This window comes from Halichondria panicea, chromosome 10, assembly GCF_963675165.1.
Source record: "Halichondria panicea chromosome 10, odHalPani1.1, whole genome shotgun sequence".
Lineage (NCBI taxonomy): Eukaryota > Metazoa > Porifera > Demospongiae > Suberitida > Halichondriidae > Halichondria > Halichondria panicea.
The window spans coordinates 2000089-2021241 of record NC_087386.1 but is presented as its reverse complement, the minus strand read 5'-3'; the positions used below and the strand labels follow the sequence as shown (position 1 = coordinate 2021241).

Genomic DNA, 21153 nt, shown 5'->3' with positions numbered 1-21153 from the left:
TATGGTTTGCCCAGTAATTGGCACAGGGGGGTGGGGCATGTAAGCATGCAGAAAGGATATTGCATATTGAGTGAGCTAAATTAGCTAAGAAGGCTAAAGCCAGCCTATAGAGACAACACTTCTAGAGAGAAAGAGCATGTCTTCTGTAAAGGTTGCAGTTCGAGTCCGGCCATTCAATGGTCGAGAAAGAGAGAGAAGAGCAACTCCCATCATTGCCATGAATGGAAAATCAACATGTGAGCACCCATATGGCCATCTAGCTGTATGAAATAGTACTCTCCTCATATGAAATAGTACTCTTCTCATCATGAAAACCTTTGTTGGAGAATCGTTGACGTTAAAATTCTCTCTAGCTAGCTTTATAGCTGGACATGACGTACTGACAACTATATTCATTGATTCATTTCCCGTCTAATTCCCGCAGCAATATATCATCCCAAGACCATGGGTGATCCAAAATCATTCACATTCGACTACTCCTATTGGACGCACACAACAGTACGTTGTCAGTATATAACTTAGTCTGTCCCTGTCACATGACCATTATTACATTGAATCTCCATTGAGTAAAAGGCTTACAGTATTACGGGATTGCTAATGACTAGTCTAAGTGATAAGGGTGGTACTATGTAATTATACCCTAAATGGTATTATTTGTACTTCATTGTAATGCAGGTTTGTTTTTTATGTTCATTGTAATGTTTTATTAGACTAGCTAAATCAATTTGCCCCATTTTGCATTCACTCTTGTCCAATTCAACTGTACACTATGGAATAATCCAACAGTTTCAACCATGGATATTGCACTGACAATGTTCCGGCCTATTAGTGTGCCTGTATCAAACACGGTGATGATGTAATGTGCATTAATGACTGCATACTGACAAACAGGCTTCAGGTGGTCAGGCTATAGTCAGGCTAGCACAAGTGAAGCTTTCCGCCTGTAGGACCCCCCACAGCCTGTAGGACCTCTCCACGGCCTGTAGGACCTCCCCATAGCCTGTAGGACCTCTCCACAGCCTGTAGGACCTCCCCATAGCCTGTACTCTTCATAGCCTGTAGGACCTTTCCATATATAGGTAGCAGCCATATCTGGGCTTTTCCAAGGGCTGTCTTATATTACAAGTGTAGCTAAAGAAAGAAGCTCAACTGTGGATGGTTGGAATGAGGCAATAATACACCACATCAAAAAAGCTGTTATTAGGGATTGTTGTTGTGAAAGTATGAGGATTCTATGTTCACTCAGCTGCTTAATTTATAGTCGTGGAAAGTCGTCAGTGAACTATGATGTTATTATTTCAAGCAAAAGCGTGTGTAAAGGGTGTGTGTGTGTGTGTGTGTGTGTGTGTGTGTGTGTGTGTGTGTGTGTGTGTGTGTGTGTGTGTGTGTGTGTGTGTGTGTGTGTGTGTGTGTGTGTGTGTGCGTATGCAGCACTGAAAGCTGGTTAGGTTTCTTTTGTAGGAAGTATTTCCCAACAACCACAGAAGCTGTGATGTACAGTAGCAATGGTATTTCCATAGCAACTATGCACTCTACTACATGTATACATGATGTACTTAATTCTCACTTCTTCCCTGTTAGCCTGCTGATCCTAACTACGCTGGTCAGCAGACTGTCTACAATGACATTGGAGAGGAGATGCTTCTACACGCTTTTGACGGGTGAGAACAGTCATCACTATCAGTCTTATATATATAATAATACGCTGTCATAAAAAAGTTTTTCTCCCACTGTACAATACGTACCACATAGACTTCTTCATTCATCTGTCTTCACTACAATCACTCAACTCCCCCACACACCACACACACACACACACACACCACACACACCCACACACACACCACACACACCCCACCCCCCATACATACTCTCACTCAATCCCCATCCACACGCACCACACATACACCCCCACACACACACCCTCACACACACACGCACACCACACACTTACTCAACCCCCTCCCCCACAGGTACAATGTGTGCATCTTTGCGTACGGGCAGACAGGGTCGGGTAAGTCCTACACGATGATGGGAGGCATGGGAGCAGACCCGGGGGAGAGGGGGATCATTCCACGGGTGAGCGAGAGTACACACATTGTGTGGCCTAGCCAGTACTCTGTAATAAAATCACATGTGCTTGCATAGCTTTTGAAGTGTTGGAAGTGTTGGAAGTGTTGTGTGTTGAAGTTTCACTAAGTAACAATAGTGTGTTGACAGACAAAATATGCAAATGTTGCCGTGTTGAAGTTTCGCTTGAGTAACATAGTAATTGACACATTTTGCCTTTGTACTACGCATTTGCTCAGTATTTCTGCTGTTTTGTTTTGATAGACTTGCGAGGAAATGTTTTCAAAGATTGACAGTAACAAAGACCCGAACCTCAGGTACTCTGTGGAGGTAAGCCTTTGATGTCATGTGATATCGTCCCTCTATAATCATGTAACATCAGGTGAGCTATATGGAGATATACTGCGAGCGGGTTAAAGATTTGCTGAATCCAAAGTCTAAAGGGAACCTACGTGTGAGGTACGTTATCTCACACTCCTCACACCCACACTCTCACATCCCTCCTCACAACCTTCACTCCCCTCACACTCCGAACACCCCTCACCTCCGAACACTCCTCACACCCCTCACACTCTGAACACTCCTCACACCCCTCACACTCCGAACACTCCTCACACCCCTCACACTCCGAACACCCCTCACACTCCTCACACTCCTCACACTCCTCACAACCCTCACCCCCTCACAACCCTCACACCCCTCACACTCCTCACACCCCACACACCCTCACAGAGAGCACCCCATCCTGGGGCCGTATGTTGAGGGATTGGCCAAGCTAGCAGTGACATCATTTGAAAGAGTCCAATCACTAATGGACGAGGGAAACAAAGCCAGGTGAGCCAATCACAGCAACCATCCTTGAAACCAATTAGTACAATTTGGCATCCTTTACAAAATTGAACATGGTTTTAGCTAGCTTACTAATTTCGGGTGTCAGATTTTGTGTGTGGGAATCGATCGATAAGTTCCGAACAGGCCATACGAAATAGGAAGTACATGCAATAATAATTATTGTGAAAGTACGTATAGTACAGTATTCAGTTTCATTTACCCCCCCTCCCCCCCATTGCCTGTAGGACGGTGGCCTCCACAAACATGAATGCAGTGTCATCACGGTCTCATGCAGTCTTCACCATGGTCCTCACTCAGACACGGTAAGCATGCATCTCTGTGGATTATACTGTAGAACAACATATCATTACGAACATTTTCTTGTAGGAATGAGAAAGGAATAGATTGTGAAAAGGTGAGTTACTTGTAGACACAGACCTTGTGTGATAAATTGATCCTTACTCTCACTGAGAACTGTTTAATTTGCTACGATATTGTTTATACGAATTCTCCCTCCCCCTCGGTCCCTAGGTGAGCAAGATTAGTCTGGTTGACCTGGCTGGTAGTGAGAGAGCTAAAGACACTGGAGCAGAAGGGAAGAGACTGAAGGTACCTGATCAAGTGCTGTATTTTGCAAAGTTCTGAGGAGCGTATGTGTGTGTACAGTAGTTACATATTATACACGTAGGCCCTCAAGTAGCAGGTGTTATGTACTGTAGAAGTATAGTATTCAAAACAATTCGTGCACAAGCCTTCAAAGAGTATTGTTTGTCTGAAGATTTAATCACTTCCCCCTCCCTTCTTCAGGAAGGAGCCAACATCAACAAGTCCCTCACCACCCTGGGCAAGGTGATACATGCACTGGCAGAGGCAGCTAGTTCTAAGAAGAAGACCAAGGGGTCTGGTTTTGTTCCCTACAGAGACTCAGCCCTCACTTGGATACTCAAGGAGAACCTGGGTAAGTACTAGCAACCCAGCTCTGTCAGTAGTTTCGCGGGGCCACACTTTGAAAACTGATATCAATTCAATAGTTTATAGTGTGGCCCACGAGACTATTCTGTCAGTAGTGCACGACACTCTTAATAATTATACTCTAATGTTTTTACCATTGTGTCTTTTTGCTCTCAGGTGGTAATTCTCGTACTGCCATGATAGCAGCTATTAGTCCAGCTGACATCAACTATGAGGAGACTCTGAGCACTCTAAGGTTCGTTGGTTTGTTACCGTGGATGCATTATGATGACTGTTTTTCCCCCGTGCAGATATGCTGACAGAGCAAAACAGATTGTCTGCAAAGCTGTAGTCAATGAAGACCCCAACGCAAAGGTACACACTCACACCCACACCAACCCACACACCCTCACACTCACATCCTTCTCACCCACCCCACACACTCACACACTCTTACACCCACACAGTTGATCCGAGAGCTAAAGGAGGAGGTAGCTAAGCTGAGAGTAGTCATCAGAGCAGAGGGCCTCGAGGCAAAAGTTGGTAAGTCCTTCAATCCACCCTCATAACAATCACAAACTGACCAAATCATTTTTACCCATACTACCATCCTCCCTATCAGGTGACATGGATATGGGAGCGGTCTTGAGGGGGGCGGGGCCTTCGGAGGAGCAGACAACGGCTCAAGAGAAGCTGAAAGAGGCGGAGAAACTAATAGCCGAGCTCAATGAAACCTGGGAAGAGAAGCTCAAGAAAACAAAGGCCATTCAAAAAGAAAGGTAATTGAGAGAGAGAAATGCAGCCAGTTGGAATTTATTCTCTTAATTGATTAACTTAATTAACTCCCTATGCTCGCTAAGTAATGAATACTCACTAAGTAATGAATACTCACTAAGTAATGGCGTGCTCACTAAGTAATGGCGTACTCACTAAGTAATGGCGTAGATAGCACACGTGAAGTGTATACATTCCACATGATCTACTTTTTGGATACATCCAAAAAGTAGATCATGTGAAATATACTACGTAAATGTGCCATATCTATGCGTATGTACAGTGGAACCCCTCTATAACGGACACCTTTGGGGAACAATGTTTTGGCCTTTATACAGAGGTGGCCTTTGTTGAGAGGTTGTTTTGTACACAAAGTGTTCATTTGGGACCTGGGTGACTGGCCGTTATATAGCAGCTATAGCCTTTATTCGGAGGTGGTTGTTAACAGAGGTTCCACTGTACCAAGTGTACTGATTATTATACCGACTGTGTTGTGATGCAGAGAGAGTGCACTAGCTGAATGGGGTATTGACATCCACGCAGCTGGGGAGACTCTGGGGGTCAAGCAACCAACAAAGGTGACGCATTTCTCATAATCTGCTAGTATTAACTCTCACTCCCCCCCCCCCCAGATCCCCCACCTGGTGAACTTGAATGAGGACCCCCTAATGTCCGAGTGTCTGCTCTACTGTCTCAAGGAGGGAGAGACCATGTGAGTGCATGCTGGGTGTGTGGCCAGGGGCGTGGCTAACTATATATCTCTATTTCCCAGAGTTGGAACATCAGGAGACATTCAGTTGAGTGGACATTTCATAGCGGAGAACCACTGCATCTTGAAGCGAGAAGGAAGTAAAAACAAAGCTATAATTATGTATTATTGTTATCGGCCATATTTGCAGCTGTCAGCATTATTTGTTATTGTTGCTTCGTTGTTTCCAAAGCTTTTGAATCCTTTGATCTCCCCCAATAGGTGTGGTCACCCTCATCCCTAACGACGGAGGTCTGACCTACCTCAATGGGAATGAGATTCAAGAGCCGAAGATCCTCAAAACTGGCTCACGGATTATCCTCGGGAACAATCACGTGTTCCGCTTCAACAACCCAGAGGAACGTGAGTATAATTAGTTTGAGTTCTACTATATATTCCACCCATTATAATTATGCATGTACAATGTATAGCCATACTTTAGTATCATTGATCCAATTTCAACAACAATTTTATGATTTCCTGAAAGCTTAGAAAGATACCTTACAAATGATATCCAAAATATGGAGGGTCTGTCATGTTTCGGCCTTGGGACCGCGACCGAAACTCTATTAATGATACCGTTTGAAAGGACTCTTATGCTTTCAGAAATCATAAAATCGTTGAAATTGGATCCACAGAATTTAAGTTACGGCTAAAACAGGAGTTGACTATATTCATTTTTATACTCGCACACACGCGCACACACACACACACACACACACACACACACACACACACACACACACACACACACACACATATTCTAGTTCGTTCTAGAATAAGAGCTGCCTCCCCTGCCTCACTGGACATGCGCAGCATTTCTCCGGCAACTCATATGTTGGAAAGCGGAACAGGGTCAGTGGATTGGTCGTATGCTACAACTGAGCTGCTCAAGAACACTGGCAAAGACATTATCGAGGAAAGGTGAGCTATTCCAGACCTGTGCTAGCAGGCCACCCTCTATAATACAGCCAGGTTATTGCATGGGTCACTATATAGCATGTGTTTGTATCTGTGGTAGCAGGACACCCTGGCCTCTATAATACAGCTAGGTTATTGCATGGGTCTCTATAGCATGTGTTTTGACCTGTGGTAGCAGGCCACCCTCTATAATACAGCCAGGTTATTCCATGGGTCTCTATAGCATGTGTTTTGACCTGTGGTAGCAGGCCACCCTCTATAATACAGCCAGGTTATTGCATGGGTCTCTATAGCATGTGTTTTGACCTGTGGTAGCAGGCCACCCTCTATAATATAGCCAGGATGGTCACTATAATTACCTCTTTATTACAGCCACTGTTAGTCTGTCCAATCGTGGCCTCTATAAGTTTCCCTGTACATGTAGGTCGATCTATATATAAACCTTTTAACCCCTCCCCCCTCATTGTTGTATAGAGTATCAGAGGTGGTGGCCCAGCACGAGGCTCAGCTGCAAGAGAAGGAAAAGAGGTGAGAGCTAGTGAATAGCCAGCTGTCCATCTAGTAGCTGTGAGTAACCGTATTTTGCTGACTCAGGATTGTGGAGCTGGAGGAACAGTTGACCAATCGAGCGGAGACCGAGGGGACGTTGGAGAAACAGAGAGAGGTACGTTAATTATATCAGCTGACATGAAGTTGTCCATATTGATATGCCGCACTTATCACGGTATTATTGACTAGGAGGAGCTGGCTGCCATGCAGAAGCAGGAGGTGAAGATAATGGAACTACAGAAGCAGCTGCAAGGAAGAGAAATGGCAGAGAAAGAACTAGAGAAACAAAAAGCCGTATGTCTCGATCTGTAATTGTTTTGGTAGGTTTATTAGAGGCACTGTTTATTTGTAGGAGTACGAGATGTCTCTATTGGAGCTAAAGAACACTCTAGCGAGGAAATCAAGCATGGTAATAAGCAATATGTGTCATGTAATTGTGTCATGTGATTGGCGTTATTTCACAGGACGAAGAAACGCTGATACAACAGAAGAAAGAATTCCAAGTTATGCTCGATGAACAAGAAAAGGTGGGAGAATTCGAAAATACAAAGTCTTTACGTATACTTAACTGCAGGGGTACGAGTGTAAGGTTCAAGAGTTGCAGGAGCTTCAAGATCAGAGAAAGGCAAGTAGCTATCCAATTCAACATGCCACTCTAAATATCAATATTACTATACATGTACCAATAGGAATACGAAGAGGAACTGGAACAACTGCATCAGCAGAAACAAGTGTGCCACCAAATTTATTTTAACTTATGGCATTTATTTATGTATCGTGTTTCATAGGATTATGAAGTAAAATTGAAGGAAATTTCTGTCCTCCAAAAAGAAAAGAAGGTTTGTACATGTACATCGCTACAAACATACATTTTAATACCCCCCACACTTACAAACACTCACAAAATATGTTTGTATTTATCCTCTTACTTACTTACTTGTGCTTTATCCCCATCATACTTACATGTATCACCATGGTTACATGTATCACCACACAGGGCTATGAGCAGAAACTGGAGGAGTTGGAGTCAGCGCTAGTGAAGCAGCTGCAGACAGACACGGCCGTGGAACGGCTGGAGGAACAAAGAAAGGTTGGTTTATTGTTGATGCACATTTGCATGCACACGTAGGGGTCTCTTGCATTTTAAAAGTACGGCTCTGTAACTAGAGTTCTGATGGTACAATTTTTTCTGAAAGCTTAGAAGTTAAGGAGCTCTTTCAGATATGGTATAATTTATGTTCAAATATCACATTTGGAAAAGGTCATGCAAAACAGGCCCAAAATAGACTTTGATTTTAACACATCATTTGAAAGAATTAACGGTTTATTGGACCAACAGAACTAAAGTTATGGCCGTTCAAATATGTTCTATTTACATTTGCATGTACATGTACGTGTACAAGCTAGCCACTAGTTACATGTACGTACATTACAACACATGTTTGGTTAATTGCTTCGTGTTTGGTAGATCATACTAACATTTAATGCAATGTTGTCATCCTCCACCACCCTGGTAGGAGTTCATGATGAAGGTGCAAGAGCTTGAGGAGATCCTGGACAAGACTCATGTACAAGTGAGTTATCATGTGATTGTCACATGAGCTGTGCTAACTATTGTGTGTGCTGCATCTCTATCTGCAGCAAGAAACGAAAGCCGTAGAAGAGAGAGAAACACGGTACTTGTCTGTACTTTTACTACGTATACTGTAGATTTTAATTAGCAAATGCCCCACTATTTGCACATTGTATACTGCATGTGTGCATTTTATCGTCACTTGCTTGGTACAGGATTTCCGAGCTAAGGGCGGAGCTTGATCGTCGCGGTGACACGGAGAAGGCCCTGGAGGAGCAGACAAGGGAACAGGAGGTGGCCATCATGGAGTTAGAGGCTTCACTGGCCAGTGTCAGGGAGGAGATTGATGAGAGACAGCTAGAGGTGAGAAGGGTGGTCAGGTATCGTAACGTCATGAGAGGGGCGGGGGATAGTTGGGTTCAAGTATGATTAGGTTGTATGGTGGTGAACCTTGATATACATCTAGCTAAGCTTCGTTTCAGACTCACATTATCTATATATACTGAAGAGATTTACGCAATGATCAAATTATTGAAATTATTGCGTAACCGCTCTGTTTCATGCAGGACAATGATAGCCTAGAGCAGCAGAGGGAGGTGAGTGCTTGCGTGGTCATGATCCCTCTGTGTCTGTAGTTACAGTGCTAACTTGACTTTATTGCAGGGCTACGAGACACTGCTTCAAAGACAAAGAACAGTAAGTGGCTTCTGAATCAGTCTAAAGCTCACAGCTGTTAGCCAAGAGCTGCTAGCAATTGACCTACATGTACATGTACATGCATGTAATGGCTACTGTGTGTGCGTGTGTGCGTGTGGGCATTGGTGTGTTTGTGTGCATGTGTGAGACTATAGTGGGTGTTAGTACATGTATACAGCTTGGTGTACGAGAATGGTATACGTATTTCTTTAGGAGTATGACACTAAGGTTGATCAGCTACAAGATCTACAGAAAGAAAAGAAGGTACTGTACTAGCACACTCTGACTGCAGTGTTGATTCTTATCAATTGTGTGTTAGACATACGAGAGAGAGCTTGGGTTGCTACGGCAGCAAAAACAAGATTACCACCTCAAATCTCAGGAACTGGACAAACTACAATCAGAGAAAAAGGTTGTTGAAAAAGGACTGTTTTGTTTGTCACAGTCTGTATGCACAATTCATATTTGTACTTTTGTATCCTATAGCTACGTAGTAACTGTGTCATGCGTGTTCAGTTATTAGTTACACAAATCATTTACCTTCATATTTGATTCACAGGAGTATGAGTTGAAGTTGCAGCACCTCCAGTCAGCCCTGGCTAGGTCAAGAGAGGTACATGTGTGTGTGACGTAGGATCGTGTGTGTGAGGGAGGGTAGTATGTGTGTGTGTGAGAGGATATGATATTTGTCGCCATGGCTGTGTGTGTGGTGTTGGTACATGTCATGTCATCACAGTCACCATGTTTCCTTGTCCAGGGTCCCACCCCTGGAGAAGATGAGGAGGAAATGAGTGAGTTATGACATCTGTTTGATTATGCTCACCTATAGAAACAGGTCACCAATCTCTCTATACTACTGAAACATAAAGGCCTGGTCTCCATGCAAATAGCAATAGTACATGGCTGCTTACATGTGACCCCACTCCCCCCCCCCCCCCATCCTGCAGCTGTACTGACTCCCGAGCAGAAGAAGGTGGCCTCTCGTGTTCACAGTCTCTGGAGGAAATATCGATTCAACTCTCTCAGAGTAAGAGCTCCACTCTACAGTAGCAGCAAAAATTGCTCTCCTCACATGTAGTCTTGTGTAGAATAGATGCATTGGTACCACGCACCATTTACTGTGAGTACATGTATATAATTTTGTTTCACCCCCACTCCACCCCCACTCTCACACCCACTCCACACTCACACCATACCAACAGAACGATCTCCTGAGGTCAGCGTCCATCCTCAAAGAGGCCAACGCTATTAGTCTAGAGCTAAAGAAACACGTTACCTTCCAGTTTGTCGTGCTCACTGACACGTCCTACTCGCCCATCCCCTTTGCCGTGGCAACGGGGACGGACGTGGATGTGGATCTTGGAGATGCAAGACTTTCCTCGGCCCTCGACCAATCTGAGATTGGACTGGAAAGGAAGAAAGGTCCGATAGTGTGTGTGGAGGTCAAGGACAGTAAACATGGCGCCACCAACGTCTGGTCACTCAGCAAGTTTAAGTGAGTATGTGTGTGTGTGTGTGTGTGTAGGGGGGTGGTTGTTAGGGTGGTGTCTGGGAGGCTGTGGGGGGTCTCTCTCTCAGTTAACGTACGTGTAGTGTACAGTAGAGTGGGGTCTGGGAGGCTGTGGGGGGTCTCTCTCTAAGTTAACGTACATTTAGTGTACAGTAGAGTGGGGTCTGGGAGGCTGTGGGGGGTCTCTCTCTAAGTTAACGTACGTTTAGTGTACAGTAGAGTGGGGTCTGGGAGGCTGTGGGGGGTCTCTCTCTAAGTTAACGTACGTGTAGTGTACAGTATAGTGTGGTTAGTAGTGTGTGTGTGTGGCTTTAGAAATTTCATTATTATATTGAAATTTATGATGATTATGTATCTCCCTCTGCCCACTCGCACACCTCCTCTTGCAGACAACGACTGGAAACAATGAAGCGACTGTATGAGTCAGTATCTCACGCCTCTTCTCAAGCCCCGCCCACTTCTCTCAGCTCCCACGGAGGCGACCCGTTCTATGACAGGCAGCCATGGTTCCGTTTGATTGGTCGCTCGTTTGTGTATCTTAGCAACTTGCTCATACCACTCTCGCTAGTCCACAAATTGGCTGTCGTCAACGAGAAGGGAGAGGTCAAAGGTCATCTCACCGTCTCAATAAGATTTGTATCGGGTAAGTACAGTGCACAACATTTATTTTATGTTTAGAGTAAAATAAATAATAATTAAAAGCATTAAATTTTTACTTACATGTACAAGGACCAACGGCCTCTTTACATAATTTAAGACTTGCCTCCTCACACACACAGAGGCAGAAATGGAGGATGTGAACGTGCAATCACCTTCTCTCCTCGACTTCAGCGACCTCTCCCACCCTCACGAGTCTCAGAGCATTCAGAGGAGTCTCAAGTTCCTTAAAGCCCCCTCCGAACAATCCGCTAGTGTCGTTGAAAACCCTCTCGAGTCTAGCGTGGAATTGGGCGTAGACGCAACTCTGTCGAGTTCCCATGGCAACCAGACGGGGAGTGAGTTGATGGAGCAGCATCTTGGCAGGGGGTCAATTGAGGGGGGTGGTCTAATGGCAGCGGCCGGGGGTCAAAGGTCAGCATTCTTCAAACCAATCGGTCTGAAAACGGACGAGGAAAAACTCGGACAAGATTCGAATACAAGACACTTTCTGTTCAAGCCCACACCACGGATATATCTGAACGAGAATGAGCTTCAAATAAGCCCCATCTCCCCGCCCCCTCCGTTGGGGCAGCACACTAAAGGTGGGCGGAGTTTGATACTCGCTATATGACATACCGTATAGCAGGTATATTTCAAGGGTATAAATTAACTTACTTTCGCAGAAAGACCGTTATATAGGTTTTCACGGAATAGCAACCTTTTTGCAGCATGGATGCTTGCGATATTAAATTCATAGGTATAAATGTTCCCAGTACATGGCTTAAAAACATTATACCATCGAAATATACCATCGAAATATACCCGCTATAACAACAAAATGCGATATTCCCAAAGGATTGCAGCTAGGTCTTTACGATTTTACTCATTCATGTGCATACGTTACATGTAGTACATTTATACGGTGAAATTATCTATCGATTTGTCAATATTACTTTCTTCTCTTGTGTCTTACAGTTCATGCACCTGCCGAGGGTACACAGTCTAAAGGTCAGAGTTCACAGGAGGAGGAGTGTCTGTCTTTAACAGAACGTCGTACGAGAGGAGAGTCCATTCACCAGCTGCAGCGACTACATCACCAGATACGAGCACCACGCCTCGGAGGAAAGGTGTGTGTGGTGTGGGCGGGTGTGTGAGTGGGTGTTGTGGTGTGGGTGTGTGTGTGAGTGGGTGTTGTGGTGTGGGTGGGTGTTGTGGTGTGGGTGTTGTGGTGTGAGTGGGTGTTGTGGTGTGGGTGTGGGTGTGAGTGGGTGTTGTGGTGTGAGTGGGTGTTGTGGTGTGGGTGTGTGTGTGAGTGGGTGTTGTGGTGTGGGTGGCCTTGTATAGGGAATGGGATCGAAAATAATATTATTGACTTATAATTATGAGTATATATTGTTAAACAGACTTGCCTTTAGTACTTCTTCTCTTGTGTGCAGTTTGTATCAACTCTGCAAGCCTCTAAGAGATATTTTGTGGAGGGGCAAAAGTTTTATTTTCGCGTGACAGTCCTCCAAGCTACTGGCATACCTCGCGACTTCACCGACATCTTCGTGCAGTTCAAGTGAGTGATTGTTAAGAGATCACCCACTAATATACAGCATGCGACATTGTACCTACTCAACCTATACATGCATGTACTCAGCCTATACATGCATGTACTCAGCCTATACATGCATGCACTCAACCTATACATGCATGTACATGCATTGTACTGTAGCAATGTGGAATGAAAAGTTGCAGTCAATCAAAGAATTATCATGTTTCTGATCATTTAGATTCAATATAATAGCTCTCAATACTTAGAGTTGTTTGCGTATATATACATATAGTGTAGAATGACTTTACCCTCTCCCTCTACTCTCCGCAGATTCCTGAACGGGAGTGACGAAGCAGTCTCCACTGAGCCACTCAAAAATGAGAATGAGGACCTGGCATTAGGATTCTATTATATGAAGAATGTACGTTCAGTTTGTGTGTGTGGGACCGTAGCGTGCACACTGTCATGTGATAATGGATAGACGTTGCCCTATGTCATGTGATATTTGTCCTCTGCCCCTTTAGTTCAGTGTGGAGGTGAACTCTTCGTTCATCTACTACCTACAAAACTACCCTCTGGTGTGTGAGGTGTTCGGCCATTACCAGCAGCATCCACTGCATAAAGCAAGCACTGAGTTCAACAACTCAAGGTGGGGTAATAATTATATTTAATTATTCAGAATCTAAAGTACTGTAATTGCTCAGCTAGGGCCCATCAATGTACACGCCTTTAGTCTAACTGTTGACTGTGTTAGGCTACATTTATATCAGGAGTGCACTCCTGGTTTATGTAATAACTCAGTTGTTGGCAGAGCAATCATCCACCCCCCACCCCCACACCCGCCCACCACACACACACACACACACACTCAGGTCTGTGGGGGATCCTAACATGCAGTATCGCTCGGCCTCCCCACTACCCCCCTCACGATTCTCATCCACTCCCGTCAGATCATCCAAGACCGTCGTCTTTGACTCGGCAGGGTGAGAGAGAGTGGCCTGCCACATGACATAGAGTGTGACCTGTAATATACACTAGCTAAGTGGTTTGTATTAATTGTATATGTCAAAGTTATTCAGTAATCACTGCCTCGATTGACCACACCCCTCTCTCCCTCTAGCTCCACCCACTCTTACGCTCGTGTTGATATCCTCACTCACTTTGAGATCTGTGAGCTAGGGGCCTCTGGTCAATATGAGCCCGTCACCGTAGATCACCAAGACGACCAGGGCGGAGTGTTCCTGTTACAGCAAGGTCTACAACGAAGGATACGAATGACTCTAATCTATGAATCTGGTCCTGAACTTCAATGGACTAAAGTCAGCGAGCTGGTTGTAGGTAAGCGTACAGTACTCCGTGTTTTGGTAAATTTTGAACCAATAAAAAATTTGAGTATATTATATTATAATAATCCTGATAGAGCTTACTTTCAGCTACTTAGAAATGTTAAAACCACTGAAATTGAGCCATCCACCCTAAAGTTACAGTCTCTCAAAGCCCTCCTCCCTCCCCTCCACAGGTCGTGTTCGGTTGACTCGTGAGGGCTCATCGGAGGTGGACAATCAGAGCACTGTTCTCTCACTCAGTGTGTTACCCTCTCACCACTACGAGGCTGAGGATAGGTGTGTCCTGTAGCTAATAGTTGCAGTGTGCCAAATTTGAAGAATCCAGTTTTGCTAGCTTGAGTGGCCCCAATGCTTGCACATGACAGTATCTTAGTGTGGAAGAATACACGTATTATCACTTACCTCATGTGTTATTAGCTACATTCAGTAATAGACCCCCTGTATAGTTACCCCCCCCCCCCCCCACCCTCCACACTACTGCAGGACGTACTATCGCCTGGAGGCATCATGGGACAGCTCTCTACACAACTCACTCCTACTCAACAGGTAACGACAGTGTGTGAGGATTGTATAGCTAGGCTAGCATCATGGTTGCCATAGTGTTGGTGGATGGCAGGAGTAACATTCTGTGCTCTCCATTTATTTTTATGAGCAATGAAATTTCAGTTTTGATCGCCATCTAGCGTTGGGGATGTATGCTATCATGATTGTGTGTCCACCCCCACTCAGACTGACCCCTCAGAACAGCTTCGTCTACTGCACGCTATCAGCCTACATTGAGGTAAAGCCCTTCTGTACTAGCTAGGAACTCAGAATCATATAGCTATACCTGCTCCGTTCTAAACTGTCTTACACTATATATCACATTCATTCCATTATTTAATTATGGTGTCAGTAGCTTTTAGCAAGTGCCATATATACATTGTAGGTACCATCTCATTTAACTGTCTTTCTTTCCCCTGCCTGTACTAGCTTGAGAACAGCCCCCAACCAGCTTGCTTCACCAAGGACATGTGTCTGAGAGTGTGTGGGAGAGATTCAAAGCCGACAGTCAATCGATCATTCTTATCCTTCTTCACGGGACCCAAGCAAACCCCTGAAGAGTGAGTGAGAGGCAACTATAGCTGTGCCTTATATGCACATACACCCTCAGGGCAAACCACCCTCTATACACGTAGAGACGATTAATGATCACAATGTGATATAATTATAAATCTTTCATTGTGTGATGACCTCCAGTTTTTGGTATCATTTTATTATGCATTTTGATATTTGCAGCAATTGCTCCGTTGGTATCTATGAGCTGTGTCTGCGGAAAACAGTGGAAAAAGCGCCTGGTAAGACTTCCTGTACTATACAGAGTGTTTCATACTAATATTTCCCAACAGAGTTTCAAGGACCTGTGGTGGACACGTCTGGTGTGTATGTGAGGGGGGAGGAGAACCTGAGGGGATGGCGGCCCAGACGAGACTCACTCATCCACGACCATCAGGAGCAGCTCGACAAGCTACACATGATAGAAGAGGTGAGATATTGTACTTTAGTTAACGGCTTCTGACATGTTGGTTGGGTTCTATTGATTGACCGGCACTGCATATTTAGCATCTTTATACTCCCTCCTCTGATACATAATTTAATTTTAAACCACCGTCACTGCTTCACTGCCTCACACACTCCACATGCCTCCCACCCACACACACACTCACCTCACACACCTCACACACACACACACACACACACCACACCTGTAGACGGAGAAAGCTCGACACATCCTCCAAGTACGCCAGAAGCTGGTTGACCTGAAACACCTAGAAAGAGGGTTGGCGATGCCTAGCGACCAGGAACTGAGCAAACTCTCAGACGAGCACAAAGCCATGCTGGCTCAGAAATGTGTGGACCTACTCATGAGAGGAAAGGGGGAAGAAGTGAGTCCCTGATATCAGCTGCATACATGTAGCTACTAAAGTACATGCAATGAAGCCAATTTTGTTTATAATTTAAAATACAGCTACATACCGTAGCGGGTAATTTTCGGGACAAAACATTCGTGGTTGAGTAATATTTAGTCACTTCGTGGATAATATTTTCGTGGTTGCTGCTTGCACTGCAGGTAAAGGTAGGCAAGGTCGCTTCATTCATGGGTAAAATATTCGTGGTCCAGTGTTCAACTACGAAACCACGAATATTTTGCCCCACGAAAATTACCAGCTATACGGTAGTAACTTCAGTACTATCCCTTAGAAGTACATGTATAATTCAATTAGGCCCAGCTGTGTGGACGTACTTCTAGTATACTAGACATTATATTCATTGCCGTATGTTTTTGTCTCCAGGAACCCCCACCTGAGTTTGATTCCATCCAATCAGCTTCCTCTGTTGCTAGTTCCCATGGTGATATGATGCCAGACACACTCTCCTCTGCTCATGGACTATTGGGTTCGACGACACCAGGGCGACGGAGACGCTCCTTCCTGGCCTCCCCCCCTGTGTGTGTGCCAGAGGTCGAGGAGAAGACACATACAAAAAAGTTAGTAACAGTGTATGTTATTATAATTATTGTTCTATACGTAAATAATGAAGGGACCTAGCGTTAAATAGTTGAACAGCCATAACTTTCGTTCTGTTGGTCCAATAACGTTAATTTTATGATTTTCTGAAAGCTTAGAGAGAGGCCTTTCTGGTGATGTGTTAAAATCAAAAAGTCTTATTTGGGCCTGTTTTTGACTAAATTATGACCCGTTTTGGGATTTGAGCATATTTATATTTATATTTATGCAAGTATATAGTATGAGCATATTTATGTTGTTCATTTATATGTCGTGATGTTGTCACTGTGTTTGCAGCAACCCCATCACAAAGAAGGGATATCTCGAGTTCTTTGGAGAGCAGGACACAGCGTGGCATCGGAGATACGTGGTGAGGGTGTAGGATTATCCTCTGACTGCTTGTATTGTACAGTCTGTGTAGCGTACGTTTGGGCAGACCAACAGTGGCTGTAATGAAGGGTTGACCTGCTTCAAACACATGTTGGGACTTTTTGCATCATTATTATATATAGAGCGTGACGTGCTTAAAGTTAGACATGATGCATGTAGGTGTACATATACTTGCATGGCTACATGCAGTTTTAACAACTTTACATGTGTATTCACAGTGTCTGTGTGTATTGGGGGCGGAGTTAATTTTAGCATTTGTCTCCTGTGTTAGGTTGTGAGGAGACCCTACGTGCTCATCTATAACAGTGAGAAAGACCAGGTCAGCTATTATTTAAGTTCAACGATCATGTATAATTATGCATGATCATGCCTTTATTGTGTACTTACAGATTGAGCGGGGGGCCATCAATCTAGCGGGTGCTAAGGTTCAGTACACAGAGGACAAACAACAAGCAGCTGCCGTAAGTGCACTGAATACCATACTTTTATAGAAGCATTTCAGACCTACCCCCTCCCTTCCGTAAACATTATATGCATTTTCAACTCTAGCCCCCCCCCCTTTTGAAATGTGTGCATGTCCCACCCTCAACCCCCCCCACACACACACACCAACCCCCCCGGCCCACACACACACGTACACATCAACCCCTCCCAAACACACACACACAATCCCCCACACAACACACACACACACACATCAACCCTCACACACACACACACACACACACACACACACACACACACACACACACACACACACAGAACACATTCTCTATCTGCACTAAGCATCGTGGAGTGCTCCTCCAGACGAAGGAGAAGGAGCTGTATGATTGGCTGTACGCTCTCGACCCCCTCCTAGCTGGGTCCATCAAGTGAGTCACTTCCTTAATTAGTAACACTACTTACCTCATAAGTTGCTCCCGTTATAACCGTGCTTCCATATATGGGTACAGTGTGTCAGCAGTAAACGCTGTTTTATGTACACATCGTTTACGTGATGCCTTTTGATTATATGTATCATGAGATCGTGCCAATCTACCATACGTACATGTAGCTGTATAGCTGTTCAATTTCCCCTATTTATAATTATATTCATGTACATGCATGTATATGACACGATGTCCATTTCTGTAGATCTCAAATCAGCTCAAGCACAAAGAAAAAGTCATCAAACTATTAAAACAACATTAAGTTAATTTTTTGAATTCTTTTCTGTAATAATAATTATTTTTGTGGTTTTAATTTATCAGACAAAGTCTTTTAGGTTCTTATATAAGCTTAATTTTTAATTTTTGACAAGACTATTATATATTATATGCAAACAGCAGCTGATCGACTCGATCCGCACTTAATGTCGATGAGATATACACAATTATCGATCATGTACACAAATTAATGGCAAATGTTCGCAAATTACTGGAAAGTGTTATTACAATTACCTCTGAATTAAAGAATCAAAACGAACAAGCTATTGAATATAATGAAAATTATTTTTAAGCAGTCATTGTATATGTAAATCAAAGTTTGTTAAAGGTTAGGTTCAGTTGTTTGTCAGGTTTCAGCAGTGCCTTCATCATGTACCCCATTGGCTCTTTGTCGAGACAGTCCACCTTGTACTCCCTGATAAGGTGAGCCAAGGCAATGTGGAGCTCTAGCTCAGCTAGCCGACGACCTGAGGGAAACACAAAGTACTGTGAATGAGACATCACCACAACATCACCACAATTAGATTCCAATCCAAAACTTACCCACACACATTCTGGCACCAAACCCAAAGGGTAGTTGAGCGAACATGCTGGGCAGTGAGTCCTTGTTCTCTTTACTCCACCTCTCTGGTGAGAACTTGTCCGGCTCAGAGAATAACTCGGGCATTCGTCCAAGGAGAATTTGTGGAAGTAAAACTTCAGTCTGTCAGAAATGCACAAAATTATAAACAGACATTGATCAAGTACAATTTTAAGACATAATTATATGCACCCCTTCAGGAACGGTATACCCTGAGAGAACAACATCTTGCTGCAGGACACGCTGATTGAACACAGCAACTGGGTAGAGTCTATAGTTGTAGAGGGTGGATAAGAGCTCTCTCTCAATAACATCATTTAGTTCACCTTTGAGTTTCTTTGATGATGCTCCTAAGATAGCTCATCAGGTTGATGTGAGCAGGAGTGACCATCTTGTCTGAGCCGACAACACTCTGTATCTCATTTCTAAGCTTCTCTTGAGCCTCAGGATTGCTGGCCAGAGAATAGAGAGCCCAAGAAAGTGTGTACGAGGTCTGAGGGGGTAAAAAGTCTGACACTCAATTTTAACAAAATACCACTCTTACAGTTTCCACTCCGGCACTGAGTAGATCGACGATATTCACTGAAACTTCTTCGACGCTCATCTTCCCCGAGTGGATCATGTAAGTAATGAAGTCCACTTTGTCAGGGACCTCCTCCTCACCACTGACTGCCTCCAAGGCTCTCCTGTCATCCTCAGCAATCTCAGCAAGCTTCTCGTCGATGAACTGACGTGCCAGCTTGTGTACTGTCTTGTTCACGTTGACAATATGCTTCCACCCTTTTGTTGGATAGATAAGATAGAGAGGAACTGCGAATAAAACTTCTGTGAAGTCATTAAACAGCTTTCCAACGTATTTAATGAACTCTTGGCTTTCTGGTGAAGTCTCTCCACTTTCAGTGAGTGCCCCAAGCCGCTTCCCGAGGCAAAATAAAGCAACAGCTGCAAAAATGTTTTTCGTAAATTAAAACAGTACAACTTTACAAGTATAATCCATATATACTCACATTCAAAGGACCAATTGAAGAGTAGACTGGGCACATCACTGAGTAGGGCCGAGTGAGAGTCCTTCTTCATCTCTATGTTCTTGATGAGATCCAATGTGATGTTGTTGAAGCCCTCGTGATACTCTGCCACCTTCCTGGGGACCATGATGAACTTGGACATTGGAGACCGCATCTTGTGCCACTGCTCACCTTGTCTGAGAGGATATCAGTGGGTGTGTCAGTGGGTGTGTAAATCAGTTACACTTCATGCTAAGAATTGTGTTCGGAAATAGCTCGTATTATATTATAAAAGTAGACATAGACATTGCAAGGTAACTGAGATAAAATTGTTCTTACGCGCTAATTATTCCAATTTCTGTCATTCCAGAATCTCTGAACAGCTTCTGAGTGATCTCCCCACCCTCTGGCCTATTTGGCCAAATAGAGTCCGATCGAAACACAGTCTCGATATCGTCAGGCATAAACACCACCAATTGCTCCGGCATCCCTGGAAACATCTTCTCTCGATACAAAGGACCATACTTTTCCAGCCTCTTCTTCAAGACTCTGAACATGGTAAACTTGTCATTCCTGTAGTCGAGGGCAGTACCTATGAAAGGGTAGCCCCTGGGCCCTGGGATGTCCTCAAACTGTTTTGGGGCAGGAGTGGAGAGCATTCTAGAGCTGGACACCCTCACATTGAGGGGAGCCATGGAGGGAAGCAGCTTCCTTATAGCAGAGAGCATGTTGCACAACAGCTAGCTAGCTAGCTAGATAAATGGATATAATTTATGGACAATCTCAGTAAACATTCCTTTGTTTGGCTGGATGAGACCCGCCCACTTCTACCTCTACATACTTGACAAAGGAAGGTTGACATATGTGTATGTTGACACGTAGATTAGTCTCGCACCAGCCCCGATTAAAAAAACATGTTATCGACCTAGCGTTCAAATAGAAAACATCCGGGACTGGTGTGCGAGACTACATGTAGCCTAGCCTCTATCCCAGGCTCGAGGCTAGGCTACATGTAGTCTTGCACAGCCAGCCCCGGATGTTTTCTATTTGAACGCTAGGTCGATAACATGTTTTTTTAATTAGGCCTTGTGAAGGAGGCTACATGTAGAGTAGAAGAAGGTGTTATGAGACGGAACCAATTATGAGACAGCTGTTTAAAACAGGACTGCTTCAGCTACTCTGTCTGCATTTAATAGCACTACCACTCTAGTATTTTTTCCAACAGAAATTTGTAGTTGTATGCTTGTGTTGACAAAGATACCACAACTGTTTTTATAGGCAGA

At 44.2% G+C, this 21153-nt stretch overlaps 2 protein-coding genes across 2 annotated transcripts; one reads left to right on the top strand and one right to left on the bottom strand.

Moving 5' to 3' along the window:
- The first annotated feature begins 20 nt into the window (after positions 1–20).
- Positions 21–18408, top strand: LOC135343364 (kinesin-like protein KIF1A). Its single transcript, XM_064540367.1, has 61 exons — positions 21–236; positions 425–498; positions 1582–1661; positions 1974–2079; positions 2335–2400; positions 2453–2529; positions 2803–2904; positions 3147–3224; positions 3289–3316; positions 3433–3510; positions 3709–3859; positions 4030–4108; positions 4164–4227; positions 4320–4395; positions 4475–4631; positions 5129–5204; positions 5259–5338; positions 5399–5475; positions 5597–5737; positions 6142–6298; positions 6770–6823; positions 6890–6959; positions 7034–7138; positions 7197–7253; positions 7309–7371; positions 7419–7469; positions 7534–7575; positions 7633–7683; positions 7842–7934; positions 8362–8418; positions 8486–8520; positions 8633–8780; positions 8984–9013; positions 9081–9113; positions 9327–9377; positions 9433–9525; positions 9673–9726; positions 9871–9904; positions 10061–10140; positions 10316–10608; positions 11013–11266; positions 11403–11864; positions 12238–12389; positions 12699–12823; positions 13130–13220; positions 13324–13448; positions 13672–13782; positions 13920–14137; positions 14319–14421; positions 14629–14691; positions 14875–14926; positions 15118–15248; positions 15424–15482; positions 15534–15670; positions 15897–16070; positions 16479–16672; positions 16989–17061; positions 17353–17400; positions 17471–17542; positions 17844–17953; positions 18216–18408. The coding sequence occupies exons 1-61, from the start codon at positions 137–139 to the stop codon at positions 18259–18261; spliced, it is 6141 nt and encodes a 2046-aa protein (XP_064396437.1). The 5' UTR covers positions 21–136; the 3' UTR covers positions 18262–18408.
- Positions 18409–18439: 31 nt separating this feature from the next.
- Positions 18440–20713, bottom strand: LOC135343367 (cytochrome P450 10-like). Its single transcript, XM_064540370.1, has 7 exons — positions 20210–20713; positions 19874–20067; positions 19411–19808; positions 19193–19359; positions 19059–19137; positions 18830–18989; positions 18440–18753 (listed from the first exon to the last, which is right to left on the bottom strand). The coding sequence occupies exons 1-7, from the start codon at positions 20596–20598 to the stop codon at positions 18599–18601; spliced, it is 1542 nt and encodes a 513-aa protein (XP_064396440.1). The 5' UTR covers positions 20599–20713; the 3' UTR covers positions 18440–18598.
- Between the last annotated feature and the right edge of the window lie 440 nt (positions 20714–21153).